Source organism: Vulpes lagopus, chromosome 8 (assembly GCF_018345385.1).
Source record: "Vulpes lagopus strain Blue_001 chromosome 8, ASM1834538v1, whole genome shotgun sequence".
NCBI classification, from domain to species: Eukaryota; Metazoa; Chordata; class Mammalia; order Carnivora; family Canidae; genus Vulpes; species Vulpes lagopus.
The window spans coordinates 33,125,236-33,146,819 of record NC_054831.1 but is presented as its reverse complement, the minus strand read 5'-3'; the positions used below and the strand labels follow the sequence as shown (position 1 = coordinate 33,146,819).

Below are 21,584 nucleotides of genomic sequence, written 5' to 3'. Positions count from 1 at the left end.
AAGCAGACATTTATGCTCACTTCCAGGCTAAATACACCTATGTCCTTCACCATTTATCACAAAACAATTTCCCGTAAAGTTACATATTATTGAAATTATCAACTAAGAAAATAGTAGACATCAGGCACTGAGCTCAATTATACTAAAATTTATTTTCCTTAAAGTCTCCATCATAAATAACAATTTAAAAAGGCAATTAGATTATTCATTCTAAGTGGTAAGCTGCTGCAGCTATGTCTGCTACTGTGACTCTACCTATAATTTCCACCCTGCAGTTTGACACTCAACAAACTATATACAAAACTTAGCACATTAAATAAAGATAAAGCACAGTACACTGTTTGTTTTTTATGTGTATTTTACTGGGAGTGAGAGTTATCTAAAATAAATAACAAACCTGAAATTTAGCAACACAACTGGAATTGCAAAAGTTATACAGTTTCCCATCAGGCATTGTGGCTTGATACTGAGGTAAAGAGTTTCGCTTACAAAAATGGCAAATAATTCCCAAACCTAGGAGAGAAAAGGTACATATCTGATTTCTCTATAAAGTGATAAAAGTCTACAACAAAATCTTAATTGACCTCTGAGAGTAATTTTTTTAGTGGAAGCTCCTGTAAACTACTCTTTTATTAATTTCAAGATTATCTGCACCTTAAAAAATACTGTCATAAAGAGTCTGACATCATGTCTCTAAAATATACATGGATATATGAAACAATCTGTCTTAGATCTTTGGAAGGAAAAACAATTTTAGCTACTGGAGACATGGACAGAACTCCACCAATAACTTATAATTAAAGAAAATAAAAGAAATATGGAATGGTCAAAGCCACTGAAGAAGTCTACAGTAATAAAGTTTAACGTGGTAAAATAAAAAATAGTGTATAGAGTTAAAAACAAGTATAAAAACAAAGTTATGGGGAAAGAGTAGTTAAGAAATCAGTCATGTTATTAAGGTTTTTTTTTAATTTTCCAAATATCTGAAACTTACTTTGTGATTTTGCATATTTTGTCTTGTGACTGTTCATGCAAGCAGTTGAACAATATGGCTCCATATATCCATTAGGACCTATACATTGAGTCATATCAAAAAACCTGCACTGTGTTCGGCAACCAGTACAAGTGGTCAGTTTTCCATATTTCTAAAATTTGAAACATAAAAAGATAATTAAGAGAACTATAATTTAATTAGAAAAAATTATCATTTTTTTAGTACACCTTTTCTCTCTGAAAAACAATTCTGTTAATCTCTAATTAGGTTTGGTGGGTCAGAAATCTTCATCTGGATGCAAACTTAACTACAATGCAACTAAATTAGGTTCAAACAAAAGTAATGATCTCAGCTAAGTCTCCTTCAAAAAATAGGGCTTTTCTCTATTATAATTAAATAGAATTCCCACATATAGGTAAAGTAAAAACTGAAAAACAAAGGCACAGAGTCTTCTGTTTACCATGACACCACCTCTTTGTCATTTGATGGAATAAACTAAATGGACGTACAACATATAAACCTTGTATCAAAGGACTAGGGTCCTTCAGAAGGATAATTTGATGTTAAATACTTTTTCCATTGAGCTGTGCTATTGTCTCAAGAACTTCTGAACTTCTCTTAAAACCAATTAATCATCTATGTATATCACATTTAAAACCTCATTCAACCACAATAAAACATTATTTTAAATGTTTTTAAACTAAAAAAAATGTCATTTAACAGGATTTGGGGCTGTTAAGTCAAGAGATAAGAACAGTCAATACTTCTGGCAAGAGTATTTGCCAACATGTAACTCAAAGAAACAAGGTAAAATATATAATGGTAAGACCAAAGAAGATACATTTGAAACTTATTAGATAAAAGTAATATAACTGAAATATACACAGTTTAACAAAAATACAAATACAGCAGATGAACTGTTGTATTTGTATTAAAAACATGATAGTCACAATTAGAAATCAAGCATAAGGAAAAACAAATCTTTAAGGTACAACTTGTGTTTGATCTCTCTTCTGAGAGGCTGGCTACACAACCATCATAAACTGTTAAATCAAATACTACATATATTACAAAATAATTGTATCCATCTTTCCACCTGATATTGAGATTTTATTCATTGTCATACCAAACAGTGTCTAGATACAATATGATGATATGAAAAGGCCTCAAAGTGTTCCATGGATGGATGACTATTAGATGTCAAGGAAGATGACAATCAGGCCAAAAATAACAAAATGGGTAAATTGCATGGAGAAATTTCATGAACGCCACAAGATTTTAGAAAATAAAGGTAATAAATTGAAGGTAAAATAATCAAAAACAAGTAACTAACATTAACATCAAAAAAGGAAAAAGAAAAAAAAAAAAAAAAGAAAAAAATACAACTTTCTCAGCATACAACAAATAGAAGAATTGATAAAAAACCAAAACCAAAACCAAAACCAAAACCAAACAAACAAAAACTCTAGCTACTTATGTGCCAGGCATGTATGTTATATTCATTCTGGTATCATAAAAAATAACCAATACCACCTAGTCCTCATTTACTTAAGTATCACTTCAAGGAAGTCCTAAGTTTTACTTTTCAAAGTGGAAATCAACTCATTCTTCAATCTCTGATAGACTGCAAAAAGAAACACTCATCAACAGTAAAAGAATGGTAACAAAGAAGAGAGAAGAGTAGCTGCAAACTTATTAAGTCTAATTACGATTCTCCCAAAATTACAAAGACAACAGAAGAAAATGCTGGTTTTTTGTTTTGAAATGACAAAATATTTTCCTGAGGCCTATATGATAACTCAAACTTTTATAATAGGAAAAGGGTCAAAGAAAACACATCAATAAAACAATGAAAGAAAAAAGAATGTTTAAAATCTGGCACCACAGTATAAATTAGGAATGCTAAAAATATCAGGACACTTGCCATTAGATCACAGGATTAGAGAGAGAAAAAGCAAGCAGCTCTTAGTAGATGTTTGTATAAGACCTGCATGTAGCAGCACCCATCAAGAACTCTTTTATCAATATAAATGTCCAACCATGTAATCTAATCTTAGATTAGATTTTTTTTAACTTATTAGAAACATCTTTCAAGTTGACAATAATTTTATTGGCAGAATGGTTAAGTAATTAGTAAGTTTTAAGACGTACCAATAAAAAGTAGACCAGTTGAATTGGGTCAAGTAAACAAGGAGCTAAGCAACTGGTCCACACTGACAAATACTTTTATCTGAAGAGAATGAGAAAGTACTATCAGAAAGATAGAATCATTAATATTGAAAATATTTTAACACAGCCACTTTCATAGCCACCACTACTTCAAAAATAAAAGGACCCATTTAACAAAAGAACATTAGTTAAAAAAAAAAAAAATCCGTTCATGCCATGTTTTCTGTTTTATGTGTAAACAATCAAAATAATAATATCTAAATCTCATTCATCCTATACATATACATTGAGTAAGGTAAAAAAATGAAATTAATTGGAACAAATTCACAATTATTATATTTCCCATGTAGGCATGGGAGAAAATAAACCTACTTACAAACTTAGTGAAAAAGAATAAGGTAGAACTAATTATAACAAGATACTGGTAAGGTAATGGTGCCTTGCATTTAAATTTCACCCAATTCCATATGAATATCAAATTAATCATCACATGATTTTAAAACTTTCCCCTAATTTTTTTTACATTGTAGATAATACATACTATAACATTTTGACCAAGTAAGTAAACCACAGGGGAAGGTACTCAAGAGATAAAAGCTTGATGTACTTGAAACTGAGGGGCACTCTATTAAACGTCCTATAGTATTCAAAAATGTTAAGGTCATGAAAGACAAAGATTAGGGAACTATTTCAGATTAAAGCAGATAGGACTTCCAATCTCTGCCATGATAGAGTATAGAGACTAGACTCAACCTCCCACTTTTAAAAACCAGAAAACTATACAAAAGATAGGAAACAATGGCTTTTAAACATTCCACAAAACATAATATGACTCATTATATACAAATTTTTTTTTAAAAAATCAAGCTGTAGAAACAGATCTAGAAATGACAGCTATGAAAATAGGCAAAAATGTTAAAAGAGCTATGATAAATATGCTGATATTCAAGAAAGCAGAAGAAAACATGAACATAATGAGGCAAAGAATAAAAGGTATAAAAAAGATCCAGATGGAACTTCTAGAGATGAGAAATGCAAGATCTGAGACACAAAATATACCACATGGGACTAATATTAGAAAAGATTAATAAAATTAAAGATAACAACAATAGACAGTCTCCAAAATGAAGAAGAAAAAAAAGACCAAAAAAAGAAAACAAATAATAGAGCCACAAGGACCATGGGACAGTAGCAGGATCTAATATATCTGGAATTGGAGTTTCAAAAGAAGGGGGAAAGGGGAGGAGATAAACATTTTTAAAGAAATAATGGCCTATGATCTGGGATTGGATCCTAAACAAGAAACAATTTTTTTTCCATTTACTGCAAGAAACATTAATGTTTTAAGATTTGAATAAGATCAATAGATGAATTATATAGCAGTATTATGTCAATATTAAATTCCCTGTACTACAGTTATGATAATTAATTGTATACATTTATTATTCACATATTTAGGTACTAATCTATTCATCTGGATTAAGGAATGCAATTTTGAAATTTTTTATAAAATAAAGGGTTTTTATTATCTTTGAGGTAGGCACAAAGGAGAGAGCCTTTTGTATCCTAGTTAAATGTCTATTATAGACAAGTTCTAAGCATAAATTTATCTGAAAATAATTTTTAACAAATACCTAAAAGCAAACAAGCATACCACAATAAATGTAAAATTTAGTGAAAAAAAGATTGCCTATAATAACATAAGAACACATTCATCACCTGACATATTTTAAGTTCATAAATCTTAATACACTTCAAAATGCATATGATTTTTCACATAATAAAGACATGAAATTGTCAAGGGCTTAACCACAGCTACATTCCTGCTTACCTCAGGCTGCATTAAGAAAGAGTCCTGCATATGGTCTCGAACCTCTTTCAGAAAGCTTGGATGGCTACCTACCTAAAAAAATATTTTAAAAGACTTTAAAATATATACATATGAAAACACTGCTTAACTGAAAGACAAGTAATCTGTAAAAGTTGATTCTTAATGGTCTGTGTCTTACGAACTCAATTCCAACTTTTTTTTTTTTTTCAATTCCAACTTTTAAAAATGCCTATCTGTCCTATCCCTATTGCCATAATTAAATAATTTTAATTATTTTATAGGAAAAAATCATTTCATGATAAAACAATAATTATAAACAAATTATAAATAGACCCTTAAACTTACTTGCCTCTATGTAGACCTAGCCAAAAAAAAAAAAATTTTTTTTTTACTTCTTTCTCTTAGATGACAGTATATTCTAAGATCTCATTATACCCTATGGTATCTCAAAACATTCTAAATTAAGTGATTTGTAGATTGTGCAGGTAGTTTTCATTATTGGCAAAAGGGCTGTTTTTGAAACTCTTTTTACAGCACATGACAGCTTACAGCACAGTATGAATTTACATCTTTACTCTGCAGAAACCCTCTTGCTTTCCATTAAAAATACTATGCAACAAAATGGAAAATAAAATATTGAAAAAAGAAGTGTAAAGTATTATACAGTCTCCACTGCCAAGGTCTAAATTATTAAGTACCCGCATCAGTATGCTCCAGAAACTAATTCAGCAATGGAGACATGAAGAACAATGGCAGCCAAGTTAAATGTTAGAGACAAAAGTCAAAAGGGGAGGGTAGGGGTAAGAATAAGAAAAGATCACCATACAGTTTTAGTTCTCCCAGACTACAGTGTCTTATGTAGTGATTTGTGTAGTGATTTGAATATGTCCCCTTATCGAGTAACAATGTATTCATGGATTTCCATATATTTACTGGAAAATTATGAACATGCAATATATGAAATTAGACATAAAATAATATTTCACAGAATGAAAGATAAAAAAAACTTTTAATATAATTTTTACTTTATTTAATGATAGTACAAAGAATATTTCCTATATCCACTAGATTGGAATCATTTGGGGTTAGTGGAGGCTATGTGGGGAGCAGTAAGGTGGTACTCCTACTCCTCCCAGTTAGTGTGAGTCATCCAAAGCCCAGAGGGGAGCCAGAACTCTTACCCTCATCCAGCAATAACAAGGAGCTCCTCCCACCTCAATGGGTGTCAACAGAGGCCAAATGGAGAGCCTGGATTTTGAAACTACACCTGGCAATACTGAGGTTAGGCCTTCCTAGCCCTGCCAGAGCAGTGTCAAATAAAGCTAGCTAAAGAAGGTTTAAAGAAATCCAGAATATAATAACATTATACCCAAAATTTCCAGGTTTCACTTAAAAAAAAAAAAATCATGTATCCTAAATCAAAACCCAGAAAAACAATTTAAATGGAAAGACAATCAGTAGATACAACAACAAAGTAGAGATTTTAGAATTACATGACAAAGATTCTAAAGCAGCCATGATAAAAATGCTTCAACAAAGAATAAAAATACACTTAACAATGAAAAAAATAGAAATTCACATCAAAAAAATAAAGATATATAAAGAACTAAATGGAAGTCCTAAGACTGAAAAAAAGGGTTCTAGGATCAAGCAAGCCCCTCTCCAGTTCCCCCTGGCTTGTGCACTCTATCAAATAAACAAAATCTTAAAAAAAAAAGTAACAAATATTTTTTAAAAATCAATGGATAGAGTATGTCAAAAGACAGAGGAACCAAGTAAAAGTGCTTGTAATAGCCAAAGCAAGAAAATGTTGACCAAGAAAATAAAACTGTATTTTATTATAGCCCCAAATTAATCTTTTATTTAAGATTTTATTCATTTATTCCTGAGAGAAAGAGAGAGAGAATCAGAGACATAGGCAGAGGAAGAAGCAGGCTCCATGCAGAGAGACCAACATGGGACTCGATCCCAGGTCTCCAGGATCAGGCCCTGAAGGCAGCGCTAAACCGCTGAGCCACCCGTATAGCCCCAGATTATAAAATATCCATGAGTACCTACTAATGGATAGTCATTAATTAAATTACTAAATAAATTAATAAATGTATGAGGAAAGACAAATTTCTTATGCAGAAAATGTCCAAGTATCTGTATACTCCACTCTAAAGGTGACAGTAACTTCATTCTCAAGAATACAAGTGGGGGGAGGGCACCTGGGTCACTCAATTTTAAGAGCTGACCCTTGATTTTGGCTCATGTTGCAATCTCAGGACCCTGCCTCAGGCTCCAGGTGCAAGGTTTGAAGCCTACTTAAGATTTCTCTCTCTTCCTCTCCCTGTGCCCCTCACCCTCTCTTGCTGGGCACATGCTCTCTCACTTTCCGAAAAAAAAAAAAGGAGCACAACATGGAAATGGAGTAGAGACTTTACAATGGAAAATCCTGACAAATGCTACTGCAGCAAAATGATCAACATCAACTTCAACAGTCATTTTAAATCATGTTGATAGATATACTCTTGTGACATGATGAAAATGGCAAAAGCATAAAAAGTAAACACCTCTGTAATATTCCTCAACACCCATAGCTCCAATCTACCTAATGATCATTAAAAAAATCAGGAAAATTCCAATAGAGGGGCATCTTACAATATACCTAAATCCTAAAAACCGTCAAGGTCATCAAAAACAAACAAAGTCAAAAAAAAAAAGTCTGAGAAATATCACAACCAAGACTAGCCTAAGGTGACATGATTACTGAATATAATGTGGTATCCTAGATGGGATCCTGGAACAGAAAATGGACATTATAAAAGATAAGGAAATCTGAATAAAGTATGGACTTCACATAACAAATCTATTAAATGCCAGTTCATTAACTGCAACAAATGTTATCTTACTGATAACATCAAGTACAAAGAATCCTCAATTAGATTTTCCACCAATTTCTCATCAGAGGCCATGGAAGCCAAAAGGTAGTAAGATGACATATATAAAATGATAAAAGAAAAAATCTTTCAAACAAAAATACTCCGTCTGGCAAAACTATTATCCAACATGAAAAAGAAATAAAGACATATACAAAAAACTGACAGAAGTTCTTACTACTAGAACTACTCTACAAGAAATGCTAAAGAGAGTCAAAGATTTATGCTGAAGTGGAAACTAGACAGTAATTCACACAGAATAAAATAAGGATCTTTAGTAAAAGTAACTACATGGACAAATATAAAATGCAGTGTTGCTATATTTTTGGTTTGTAAGTCCACTTTATGTTTCCTACATGATTTTAAGGATAAATGCACAAAACATAATTGTAAATCTGTTATTTATGCTAACAATGTTTACAATGTCATTTATTACAACATAAATGGGGGCAGGATATATAGGAGCAGAGTTCTTAAATGCTAATTAAGTTATAAACTCAAATGAGATATCAACTAGAATGTTAACCACATTCAGCAGCATATTGAAAGTATTATATACCACAACCAAGTGGGATTTATCCCAGTAATGCAAAGAGTTGTTCAATAGAAGATAACGAATGTAATAAAATACATGAACTAAGTAAAAACCACATGATAACGTCAAATGGTAAAGAAAGTTTGACAAGATCCAACACTTTTATGATTAAAAATAAAACTCAACAAGAATAGAATACTATCTCAACATAGTTAATGCCATATATGAACAACCCACAGCTAACATCAGAATGAACAAAGACACAAGGCTTTCCCTCCAAGATCAGAAACAAAAAATGGCTGCACAATTTCATCACTTCTAGTCTACAAAATATTTAAAATTCTAGCCAGAACACTTAAGAAAAAGAAATAAAAGGCTATTTGCAGATGATATAACTCTATATGGAGAAAATCCCAAGGGATCCACAATAAAGCTACTAGAAATAATAAATTTAACAAAGTTGCAGGTACAAGATCAACACTTAAATACCAGCTGTATTTCTAAACACTAGGAATGTACAATCTGAAAAGGAAATTAATAAAGTAATTACATCAACAATAGTGTTCCAAAGAATAAATTATCTAAATATAAATAAATATACCCAAGGAGGTGAAGACTTGTATGCTGAAAACTACAAACTGCTGAGAGAAATTAAGAAAGGTCTAAATGAATGGGGAAGACATCCCATATTTACAAACAGGAAGATTTAACACAGCTGAAGTGTCAATACTACTCAAAGCAATCTACAAGATCAATGCAATCACTATCAAAATTTTAATAGCCTTTTCTGGAGAAATGGAAAAGCTGAGATCTTCAAATTCATATAACATTGGAATGGGTCTACAATACTCAATCTTTAAAAAAAGTTGGAAGAATCATTTCCTAATTTCAAAACTTACTACAAAGACACAGTTATCATAACAGTTTGGTACTTGCATTAGAACAGACATGTAGACCAATGGAATACACAATAAGTTCAGAAATAAAACTACCCATCTACAGCCAATTAATATTTGACAAGTATACAAGTCCATTCCATGGGTAAAAAATATTCTCTTCAACAGATAGATGATGATGGGACAACTTAGATTTCCATATACAAATGAATTAAGCTGGATGCCTGTCTCATCATAAGCACAAGTTAATTCAAAATGGACCATACACCTAAATATAATAATAAAACCATAAAGCTGCTAAAAGAAAACACCGGGATAAGCCATCTTAATTTGGCAACAAATTCTTAGATAGGGTACCAAAGACATAATCAATAGAGGAAAAAAAGAGGGTAACTGGACGTTCTTAACATTCATATTTTTTTATATCAAATGACATTATCAAGAAAGTAAAAAGGCAACCAATATATGGGAGATATTATCTGCAGCCATGTATCAAATAAGGGATCAAGGGCACCTGGGTGGTGCAGTCAGTGAAGTGGCTGACACTCTTAGTTTTGGCTTGGGTGGTGAACTCCAGGTTCTCAGATCCAGCCCTGTGAGGGCCTTTGTGCTCTGTACTGGACGTGGAGTTTGCTCAGAACATTCTTTCCCTCTCCCTGAATCCCTGTGCCCCACATTCAGGTTTGGGCACTCTTTCTCTCTCTTTTGCTCTCTTTCAAATGAATAAATAAATCTTAAAAAAAAAAAAAAACTTAAATGAGGGATTAATATTCAGAATATATATATATTTTAAAAAACCCTCCTGGGGCACCTGTGTGGTTCAGCTGGTTAAACGTCTGCCTTCAGCTCATGTCATGATCCCAGGGTCCTGGGATCAAGACCCACATCAGGCTCCCTGCTCAGTACAAAGTCTGCTTCTCCTCCCCTTTCTTCTGCCCCTCACCAGCTTGTGTTTTCTCTCTCAAATAAATAAAATCTTAAAAAAAAAAAAGAAAAGAAAGAAAGAAACATTTGAGTCTGTTTCTACTTCTCTTTGTGGGGTAGTTCATTGCTAACTATCTCTATTTCGCCTATGGAAATTTTTCTGCCTTATATCTGCTTTGAGTCAATTTAAGTAAATTATGCTTTCACGGAAAATCAGGGTTGGTTTTCAACATTTTTATATAAAGTTGTATACAAAGTACTCCCTTTTAAAAGATTTTCTTCAATTTCCTCTGTTTTGATGATAAATACACCTTGTCATTTCTTATTTTTGTAATCTGGGAATTTCTAAACCTCTTACCCTAATCTCTTGGTCTAGTTTTTCATGGGCCTGACTTATATACAAGCATTCTGGATTATTTTGGTAGTTTTAATTTCCTAACTCCTTAATTTCTACTTTTATCTTTATTTCTTTTCTTCTCATTTTAGTTTGTTTTCTTTTTACAACTTTTTGAGTTAAATATTTAATTCAGTTTTTTATTGTTTTAAGATGTAAAGGTATTAATTTTGCTCTTGAGCATTTTTTAAAGCAAATATAACACTAAATGGGGTACGTTTTTGGGTACCTAAATGTATCCCAAAAAAGGGTAATTAAGGACCAATGTCACTTAATAAATACCATTGGGAAAGTACTAAATGTAAACAATGACAACTCAATATTTAAAATAATGACCTGGTATGGTTTAAAATTCTAGCAATGCAAGACTGGTTGGATCGACTACAAAATTCATTAAGATAATTCACATATTAACAGAATAAAAGCAGAGGGAAAAAAATCAATCACTTCCATAGAAATGGAAGACCTTTAAAACACACTCATTTTTGATAAAATACTTAATAAAACAAAATTCAATCAGTAATTCTTTAATATGGTAATATATTCAGCTCAACCCTAAAGCCAGCATCTAATTTAATAAGGAAACATCAAAGGCATTCCCACTGGAAAAACAAAGATATTTACTATTTCCATTATTTAAAACCGTACTTGAGTTTTTGGAAAAACCATCAGGCAAGACAAAATAATAATAGGGATGAGAAATGTAAAGAAAGACCTAAACATTCTTTATTTGCAGGTGGTATGATGGTTTAGTTACAAATTCAAGAAAATTAACCGATCATTATTTAGATAGCAGGTATTTGAATTCAATTTAAAAAAATACATGCATACATATATGTATACACACACATAAAATAATGGAAAACCTCATTTAAAATAGCAACAGAGAGGATCCCTGGGTGGCGCAGCGGTTTAGCGCCTGCCTTTGGCCCAGGGCGCGATCCTGGAGACCTGGGATCGAATCCCACGTGGGGCTCCCGGTGCATGGAACCTGCTTCTCCCTCTGCCTATGTCTCTGCCTCTCTCTCTCTCTCTCTCTCTCTCTCTGTGACTATCATAAATAAATAAAAATTAAAAATAAAATAGCAACAGAGGGAGGGGATCCCTGGGTGGCTCAGCAGTTTGGCGCCTGCCTTCGGTCCAGGGCCTGATCCTGAAGTCCCAAGATCAAGTCCTGCGTCAGGCTCCCTGGGAGGAGCCTGCTTCTCCCTCTGCCTGTATCTCTGTCTGTCTCTGTCTCTGTCTCTGTCTCTCTCTCTCGTGTCTCTCAAGAATAAATGAATGAAACATTTTTTAAAGGCGGGGGGGGGGGTGCGTCTTGATGGCTCAGTTGGTTAAAGTAGCTGCCTTTGGTTCAGGTTATAATCTTAGGGTTCTGGGACTGGGCCCCTATTCTGGCTCCCTGCTCAGGGAAAAGTCTGCTTCTCCCTTTCCCTCTGAACCAGTCCCGGCTTGGGCACTAGCTCACAATCTCTCAAATAAATAAAATAAAATCTTTAAAAATAAATGAACTGAAATAAAATAAAATTAAAATAAAATAAAATAGCAACAGGTGTGGCCTGGGTGGCTCAGTCAATTAAGCATCCAACTCTTGGTTTCTTTTTTTTTTTTTTTTATGATAGTCATAGAGAGAGAGAGAGAGAGAGAGAGAGAGGCAGAGACATAGGCAAAGGGAGAAGCAGGCTGCATGCACCAGGAGCCCGACGTGGGATTCGATCCCAGGTCTCCAGGATCGCGCCCCGGGCCAAAGGCAGGCACCAAACCGCTGCGCCACCCAGGGATCCCCGGACTCTTGGTTTCTACTCAGGTCATGATTCTCAGAGTTGTGAGATGAAGCCAGTGGAGTTTGCTTAGGATTCTCTCCCTTTCCCTCTCCCTCCCCCTCTACCTTTCCCCCTCCTGGTGGGCACATGCATATGAGTGCACACCCACAGTCTCTCTCAAATAAATAAATAATATCTTTAAAATAGCAACAAAAAGGGACACCTGGGTGGCTCAGCAGTTGATTGAGCATCTGCCTTTGGCTCAGGGTGTGATCCTGGAGTCCCACATTGGACCTCCTGCATGGAGCCTGCTTCTCCTTCTGCCTATGTCTCTGACTGTGTGTGTGTGTGTGTGTGTGTGTGTGTGTGTGTCTCTAATGAATAAATAAATAAAATATTTTAAAAAAATAAAATAGCAACAAAAAGATAAAATATTTATGAATAAGCTTAAGAACACTGATATAAAAATAAAATGAAATCCCTTGTTCTATGATACTTTGACATCGTTAAGGATGCGGATTCTTAAGGACAGTCATGTGAACACTGATAATATTTGCCCATAATTCAGCAATATGCCAGAATAAATTCCATTAAATGTATTAAAGATTTAAATATTAAAACGAAGCCTTGCAAACATTAAAAGGAAAATATGAAAAATATTCCTTTATACTCTGAGAGTAAGGAAAGTGTATAAAACAAAATCCAGAAGTAATAAAACTGTTAAATTCGACAAAAAGGGACACCTGGGTGGCTCAGTGGTTGAGTGCCTGCCTTCGGCCCAGGGCATGATCCTGGAGTCCTAGGATTGAGCCCCACATCAGCTCCCTTCATGGAGCCCACTTCTCTCTCTGCCTATGTCTCTGCCTCTCTCTGCATGTCTCCCATGAATAAATAAATAAAATCTTCAAAAAAAAAGTTTTTTGACAATAAAATTTACAACTTTACATAACAAAAATTTATATAAGCATCCAATCACAGTTATATATAACATGGCAGGGTATCATTACATATTAATGCCACATAAACTTTATAAAAAGTCGAACCATGTTAGAAGTCAAAGACAGTGGTTTTCTTTTTTTTTTTAAGATTTTATTTATTTATTTGAGAAAGATACAGAGATAGAGAGCATGAGCAGTAAGGAAGGGAAAGTTCAGCAGGGAGCCTGTCTCGGTCTTGATCCCAGGACTCATGACCTGAGCTGAATGTAGGCACTTTTTTTTTCTTTTTTTAAGATTTCATTTATTTACTCATGAAAGACACAGGGAAAGAGAGAGAGACATAGGCAGAGAGAGAAGCAGGCCCCATGCAGGGAGCCCGATGCGGGACTCGATCCTGGGTCTCCAGGATCAGGCCCTGGGCCGAAGGCAGGCGCCAAACCGCCGACCACCCGGGCTGCCCCTGAATGTCAGCACTTAATTGACTGAGCCACCCAGACATCCTGACAGTGTATCTGAGGAGGTAGAAGGAGATTAGTAATTGGGAGAGAACACAAAGGGGCTGAACTGGTAATGTTACGTTTCTTGAAGTAGATCTTAAAAATCAAGAAGAAAGGCTTATATTTCATTTTTTTAAATAACACTATGAGACAGGGATTGCTATTTCTACAACTTTACACAGGGGAAACAAGGCAAGGCATGAAAGAGGTTAAATAATTTGCTCAGGACACAGATGGATGATTGGTGAGGCCAGGATTTTAACCCACACCAACTTACTAAAGCCAGCATTCTTAAACCAAACTTTCCATATATCAGAAGATAATAAATGCAACCTAATCATCAAACACAGGTAATATTAAAATACAATAAAATGATTAGGAAGTAATAGGTTTATTTTTCTTGTTTTGTTTTTTTATTATTATTTATGAGAGACATAGAGAGAGAGAGAGAGAGAGAGAGAGAGAGAGAGGCAGAGACACAGGAGGAGGGAGAAGCAGGCTCCATGCCAGGAGTCCGATGCGGGACTCGATCCCGGGACTCCAGGATCGCGCCCTGGGCCAAAGGCAGGCACTTAACCACTGAGCCACCCAGGGATCCCCGGAAGTAATAGGTTTTGAGTATTTATTTTGTTTCCAATAATGTTAAGGTCTGAATTTTGTTCCCCCAAAATTCCTATGTTGAAGCCCTACTCCTAATGAGATTATATTTGGAATTGAGCCTATACAAAGGCAGTTAATGTCAGTAAGTCCTAAAAGTGAGGTCCTATCAGACAGGACTAATGTCCATCCTTATAAAAGGAAGAGATCAGATAATCCCTTCTCCTCCCCTCCCTTCACCAACCACCCTTTTGCAAAGAGGAAAGACCATGTGAGGACACTACAAGAAGCAAGGCTATCTACAAGGCTAAAAGAGCAGCCTCACGAGAATCCAATCCAGAAAGGTACTGGGATCTTAGACTTGTAGCCTCCAGAACTGAGAATATAAACTTGTTATTTGAGCCCTCTAGTCTGGTATTTTGTTATGGCAGCCCCAGCAGACTAATACAAATTTACCTATCTATATTTTTTAAAGTGTGTTTTTAATAATGTACAAATTTCCTAAAAATTTAACTTGGGCAGTCATAAAAAAGGAGGAAAGTCCATATATCACTGATAATGATTTCCAAGATATTAGACTCTTTTAAACATTAACAGATATTAGACTCTACTAGATATTAATAGTGTTTTTTAATAACTCACAAATTTCCTGAAAATTTAACTTGATCAGCCATAAAAAAAAGAGGAAAGTCCTTGATAGACAATGATTTCCAAGATATACTATGAAGTGAAAAACGGAAGATGCAGCATAGTACATACAATATGCTCTTTTCTATAGACAAAAGAGAAACTAAGAAACAATTACATATTTTCTTAATTTTTCATAAGGAACAGAACACATAAAATATTAAGAACTAAAAAGCTAATACCTATAAAAGATGAGAAGAAATCAAAAGAAACAGGAGCTACTTTTCTCTGAATGTATGTTTTTATGTACACTTTACTTCTGAACCACATGTATATATTCAAAAACAAACTAAATCAAAAAAAAAAAAAAAAAAAAACTAAATCAAAAGACCTTAACATTGAAATATAAGTAAGATAATCATTCCTAAGCTAAGCTTTAAAAAATTGTACTTGGAACTCTTCTCCTTTACCCATAAACAATATTTCAAAAGAGGAATCATTCTGCCAGCATTTACCATTATATGTAAAATCACAATGTCTGAAAATCTACATACATCAGTATTCATTTGGGTTAGGTCAACTCTAAGAGTTGAAGAAAATAATGGAATTAAATGAGATTCCAGAATAAACCTAGTTAATAAACACTGCTAAAGTAAAACTATTACGGCAACTTAAAAATATTCAAAAGAATGGCCAATTCTGATTAGATCATGAATTACCTGTTTGTATTCACTGACACAACTTTGACAGCAAAATCTTTTCTGCTGACCATCGATCACCAGGACATTGTTTCCAGCACCTTTGCTCGGCAGGTACTCTCCACACTGCTCGCAGCAATTCATTATTAAACCATTAGCCATTCTGTATCTATTAAAGCAGTGGTCACTGCACAGCTTATGAGTCATATTTTTAAAGCTAACTTCATGGCGAATCTAAAAACAAGCAAACAAAATTTTAAAGACCAATGAGTATCACACATAGCTAAATAATAAGGTGCTCCAACAGAAAGAAAACAACTCAATGATTTTTCTGTGGAAGGCTTATTTAGGCAAAGAGAAAGAAAATAGCTTTCATTATTCTTTGAACTATTTTTATACACACAAGAAATACATGTATGGCAGAGGGGGAACCACTAGTGAATTATTACAAACTTCTCTAGAGTTATCTAAAAATGATAGGAAACAACTCAGGTTGGATATTGTTAATATAAAATTCTAAAACAGATTGAAAAATCTTTAACCAATCCAAAAGGAACTAAAATTAAGTACATTGCTCTAGAAAGGGAGGAGAGAACCAATATTATAAAAAATTCAAATGATATGTAGAGTACACAGGTTTTTCTTCAAACAAATGCAGACATGTTAATATATCAGTAATGTGAAGTTATCAAAAAATAGTCTCTCCACTTATTCTTCTTCTTAAGCATGCTAGTCTGTTGTCTTTTGGTAATCAGCCTATGTGTTTAAACACTATGGTTTTGGCTCTCTCTACATGTTCCAAACCTCAAGAAAAAGTCAACTAATATTAAATTTTAGTATTTCCTAAATCATGCTCCCCATGTGAGAATGGGATTACATAATGGGATATTATTATAAGATAAATTTTATATATCCTCTGTTTTAAGGAAATATATACTGATCAGTTTATCCTATTAAATAATGTTAAGAATATTTCCATTATTTAGAACTAAAGAGAGAAGGCACAAAAATACAAACCTCTGTTAGTTTACCACAAATTGTACATCTTGATTTATTTAGAGCTCCTTTAGTAGGATTCTGTTTGTCCTCATAGAGAGACAAACAAGATGTACTACAGAATTCCTGGAAGGATTCACTTGAATCCACTTGAGCAACAATGGTTCCTTTCATTGTAGTTATATCTCTGAAAAATAAGCAGGACAACTTAAAGCAAAATTCTATTTTAAAAAAAATCAAATATAAGAGTAATAACTAACATTTCTAATTTCTATAAATTGAACCATGTGAATCAAATACCATTTAGATCCATGAAATCACTTTTACTATTTAAAACTCTTGGCAATAAAATTTTAATACAAAAGATTAAAAAGCAAAAGTATTTTATACTATTAAATCTTTGCCAGTACTCAATTTATCTTCAAACTCCTTAACAAGGCTTCAAGATATTGGAAACACTTTTTTAAAAAGCTATTACTTAAAAGGAGTTTAATGTCCAGGTCTAATCCCCTGAGGTATGAATTTGTAATACCTAGTCAATTCCTTTCCCATGCGTAAGTATAAAGTCTGAAAGATCTAGGTCACAGAGATGACAGATATTCTAGAGAAGATGACTGAACTTAAGTACACCCCCATATCCATAACCCAAAACAACCCTACCTACCATTCTACACAGCTCTCCAAATGCAATTAGAAATCAAAAAAACAATACTGATGACATGTGACGATTCCCTTCAATAAAATTCTGAATTTTGAGGTCCTATGTTACAGTATGCAAAAGGCTACTACTATAAAGCAATCTAAAAACTGTGTGATTGTTCCAATATTTGAATTCAATTTATACAGAACACTAAGGCTTTTTCAAAGTTCTAATATCTAAAAAATATCGTCACAAACATAGGCTGCTCCAAAATATGGTAGGCTCCAGGCTCAGCATGGATCTCAGTGCAGGGCTTGAACTCACAACCCTGAGACCAAGACCAAAGCTGAAAGTGAGTTGGATGCTTAACTGACTAAGCCACCCAGATGCTCCAATATTCCATTTATTTTTAACTAGTGGAAGCCAGATCTAAAAATTGTCAGAAGAGAGAACTGTCTCTCTCCAAGGCTATCAAAAAACTGGTACCTGAGTCTTAAAACCATGAGCAGGAGCACCTAGATGGCTCAGTTGGTTACGCATCTGCCTTAGGCTCAGGTCATGACCCCAGGGGTCCTGGGATAGAGCCAGAATCCGCTCCCTGTTCAGCAGAGGGACAAGCTTCTCCCTCTCTCTCTGCCACTCCCCCTGCTTGTACTTGCTTGCTCCCTCTGTCAAATAAATAAATAAAATCTTTAAAAATAAATAAATAAAATCTAAAGACATGCCAATTTAAAATGATCTTAAAATGAAGGTAGTGCAAAATCTGACCTATTTTTATATAGTACTAGTTATATATAAACTGCAAAACAATATTATCTTGCCAAAATTAAATTATAATAATTAGTAATGTGAATAAGCTGTATGCATTTTGACAAATGTCAAGGAGTCCAATGGAGGTTACAGACAAAATTACAAGGGCCTTAAATCAACCTCAGAGCACCTGGCTGGCTCAGTCATTTGGGTATCTGACTCTTGACTTTGGCTAGGGTCATGGTCTCATGGAGTGAGCCTCAAATCCAGCTCCACACTCAGCATGAAGTCTGCTTAGGATGCTCTCTCTCCCTCTCCCTCTGCACAACCCCCCTCCACCCCGCATGCTCACGTGCTTTCTCTCTCTCAAATCAATAAATCTTTTATAAATAAAGAAATAAACAAACCCCAAAGTCTGCTCAATAGGAAGTCTTTTACCATAAGCCACCTGGTGTGGTAGAAAAGCCTCCAAAGCCATTACACATTTGAGTTTGGCTTTAAGATTTAAACAACTAGCTTACTAATTTTTCAAACACCATAATTCACCTCTTAGACTCATGATTTACCTAAAATTATATACCACCAATATCTAATCATATGGAATGATGTCGAAAGGTAAACCTTACCTACATTTGTGATGAGCAAAGCATAACCTACAGACTTGTTGGACCACTCCTCTGTTGTACACCTGAAACTAATGTAATACCATGTGTCAACTATACTTCAATTTAAAAAAAAAGAAAAGAAAACCTTACTTTTTACACATAACACAAAGTTTCTTTGGAGCAGGCTTGTGAGAGAAGGAGGAAAGGCAGGTGGTAGAACAAAAGAGGTGAGCTGATCCTTTTCGTTGATAAGCTGTCTGTCCCTTCTGTAAAGGTTTTTTGCAGTTTGCACAAGTGACTTTAACTGGTTTAGTGGGTTGTTGCTGTGCAGAAGGCTGGAAAATTTGTTTAGGAAGTGAGGCCACTGGTGATAAAGAATCCACCCCTGGTTGTTTCTGATTACGAGGAAATGAAGCTGACTGGGAAATCCAGGAATCTTAAAAACAAAATGCACAAGGAAAAGTAATGAAACAGGTATTTATATACACTGAAAATGCTATCAAACAGTTTTAACCTCCCATCTAGTACTAGTACACATTTTAGATATTAATAAGGCAATAGTACAGTAGAGAGGTATAAACCAAGGTTTTGGCATAAGAATGCCTCGTTGACATTTAGACTTCACCTACTAGAATCAAAAGTAATTTAAACTCTGTGCCTGGGATGCCTGGGTGGCTCGGTGGTTGAGCATCTGCCTTTGGCCTAGCGCATGATCCTGGAGTCCCAGGATGGAGTCCCACATCAGGCTTCCTGCATGGAGCCTGCTCTTCTCTCCATGTCTCTGCCTTTCTCTCTGTGTCTCTCATGAATAAATAAAATCTTTAAATAAATAAATAAACTGTGCCTAACTCTTTTCTAAACTGGAAATTATAACAACTTCATACAAATGGTAACATTAAAGATAATATATGCAATAAATACATGCAATGAATCAGAGTGACTAGAACAGAGGAAGCAATAAAAGATATTAGCCATTATTTATTAAACTGAAATATTAAGTAAGGAAAACTTACATCAATGTAATAAAATCTTGACCAGTTAGAACCTTTGACAAATATAGTACAGGTCTGATAAAGTTTATATAAGGTTATATTCAAAATATTTTAAGTGTGGAGCCCAACATGGTGCTTGAATTCACAACCCAGAGATCAGTCCTTAGCTGAGATCAAGAGTTCCATACTTAACCGTCTGAGCCAACCAGGCACCCTTCAAAACATCTTTTTTTTTTTAAGATTTTATTTATTTATTCATGAGAGGCACAGAGCAAGAGAGAGAGAGAGAAGAGAGAGAGAGAGAGGCAGAGACACAGGCAGAGGGAGAAACAGGCTCTATGCAGGGAGCCCAACGTGAGACTCGATCCCGGGTCTCCAGGATCACTCCCTGGGCTGAAGGCAGCGCCAAAACACTGAGCCACCAGGGCTGCCCCAAAACATCTTTTTAAATACAACTTTTCCATGTTTACTTCCATGGCCTCTAGACCACATAATTTCAAACAAATACAAGTGTAGCACAGAAATGATAACCCACCATATAGTGACCAATCTAACATCATATTATTCTCTCACTGCAAACAGTTTCATCATAGCACAGAATTGAAAGATATGTGTAACAGTAACATTAGATTGCAAAATAATTTAACTTTTCTCTCTTTAATAGTAAGCTTTTTAGGTATACTACAGGAAATCTTCAGCTTCTTCACTAGTTACTACTGCATAAACATCTCACTACACTACCAATATCAAAACCTTTTTCCCTTCTGGAACTTTACAGACCACCATTTCTAGTATCTACTACTGTCTCTAGTAATTTATTTCCTTTCTAAGTTCTTCCAAATTTTGAGCTTTCATACATAAAAAGTTGCCCTTTATAGGAAAAACATTTTTTTTTTCCTTCCACAGGAAGTACAAATATATCTGAAGCTCAGGAAAACTTCTATACTATCAAAATCTTGAGGAGAGTGATTTCCTGGCACCAACCCAGTCTATCAACCTAATGATTTCCAGGGGCTACATTAACACTGCTACTGAAATTTTACCTTGCTCCACCATATCCCTCCCCACAAAAACTGTACTTTATACATAGAGTAAATTGAGTGCATTCTGGAATCTTGTTATTCTGCTATCATCAAGGTAATGGACCAGTTTTAATAAATAGGTAAAAATACTAATAAATACAAAGAAAATACAATTGGCCTTTGAACAACATGGGTTTGAACTACATACTACTTATATGCAGATTTTTTTCATAGTACAGTATTATAAAGGTATTTTCTTTTCCTTATGATTTTCATAATAATATTTCTTTCCTCCAACTTACTTTACAGTAAGAATTCAGCATATAATACATGTCATACAAAATATATGTTGAGGGACGCCTGGGTGGCTCAGCGGTACAGTGTCTGTCTTTGGCTCAGGGCGTGATCCCGGGATCCCAGGATCAAGTCCCACATCGGGCTCCCTGCATGGAGCCTGCTTCTCCCTCTGCCTGTGTCTCTGCCTCTCTGTGTCTCTCGTGAATAAGTAAATAAAATCTATATATAGATAGATAGATAGACAATTATACATGTATATATATACATATATATGTATAGATAGATATATATGTGTGTATATATACACATGTATGGTTATATACACATACATGTATATATGTATATATATTATATGTATGTTGACTTTATTATTAAGGCTTCCAGTCAACAGTAGGCTACTAGTAAAACAAAACAAAAAAACAGCAGGCTACTAGTAGTTAAGTTTTGGGGGAGTCAAAAGTTATACATGGATTTTCAAGTGCATGGTAAGCAGGGGTA

The 21,584-nt window shown here is 34.4% G+C and overlaps 1 protein-coding gene across 4 annotated transcripts in view; it reads right to left on the bottom strand.

The window, feature by feature from the left end:
* Positions 1–21,584, bottom strand: part of ZMYM2 (zinc finger MYM-type containing 2) — a 108,575-nt gene that overhangs the window by 52,268 nt on the left and 34,723 nt on the right. For 3 of the 4 annotated variants that reach the window (XR_005989360.1, XM_041765641.1, XM_041765639.1), the window contains 6 exons: positions 18,926–19,211; positions 16,802–16,967; positions 15,806–16,018; positions 4,995–5,066; positions 995–1,145; positions 398–513 (listed from right to left, as the gene is read on the bottom strand). Coding sequence is in view for 3 of the 4 variants with exons in the window: in XM_041765641.1 (XP_041621575.1) it covers positions 398–513; positions 995–1,145; positions 4,995–5,066; positions 15,806–16,018; positions 16,802–16,967; positions 18,926–19,211 (1,004 nt within the window). In the remaining variant the exon portion in view is untranslated. The remainder of the gene's footprint in view (positions 1–397; positions 514–994; positions 1,146–4,994; positions 5,067–15,805; positions 16,019–16,801; positions 16,968–18,925; positions 19,212–21,584) is intronic. The other variant, XM_041765640.1, reaches the window with a different exon arrangement.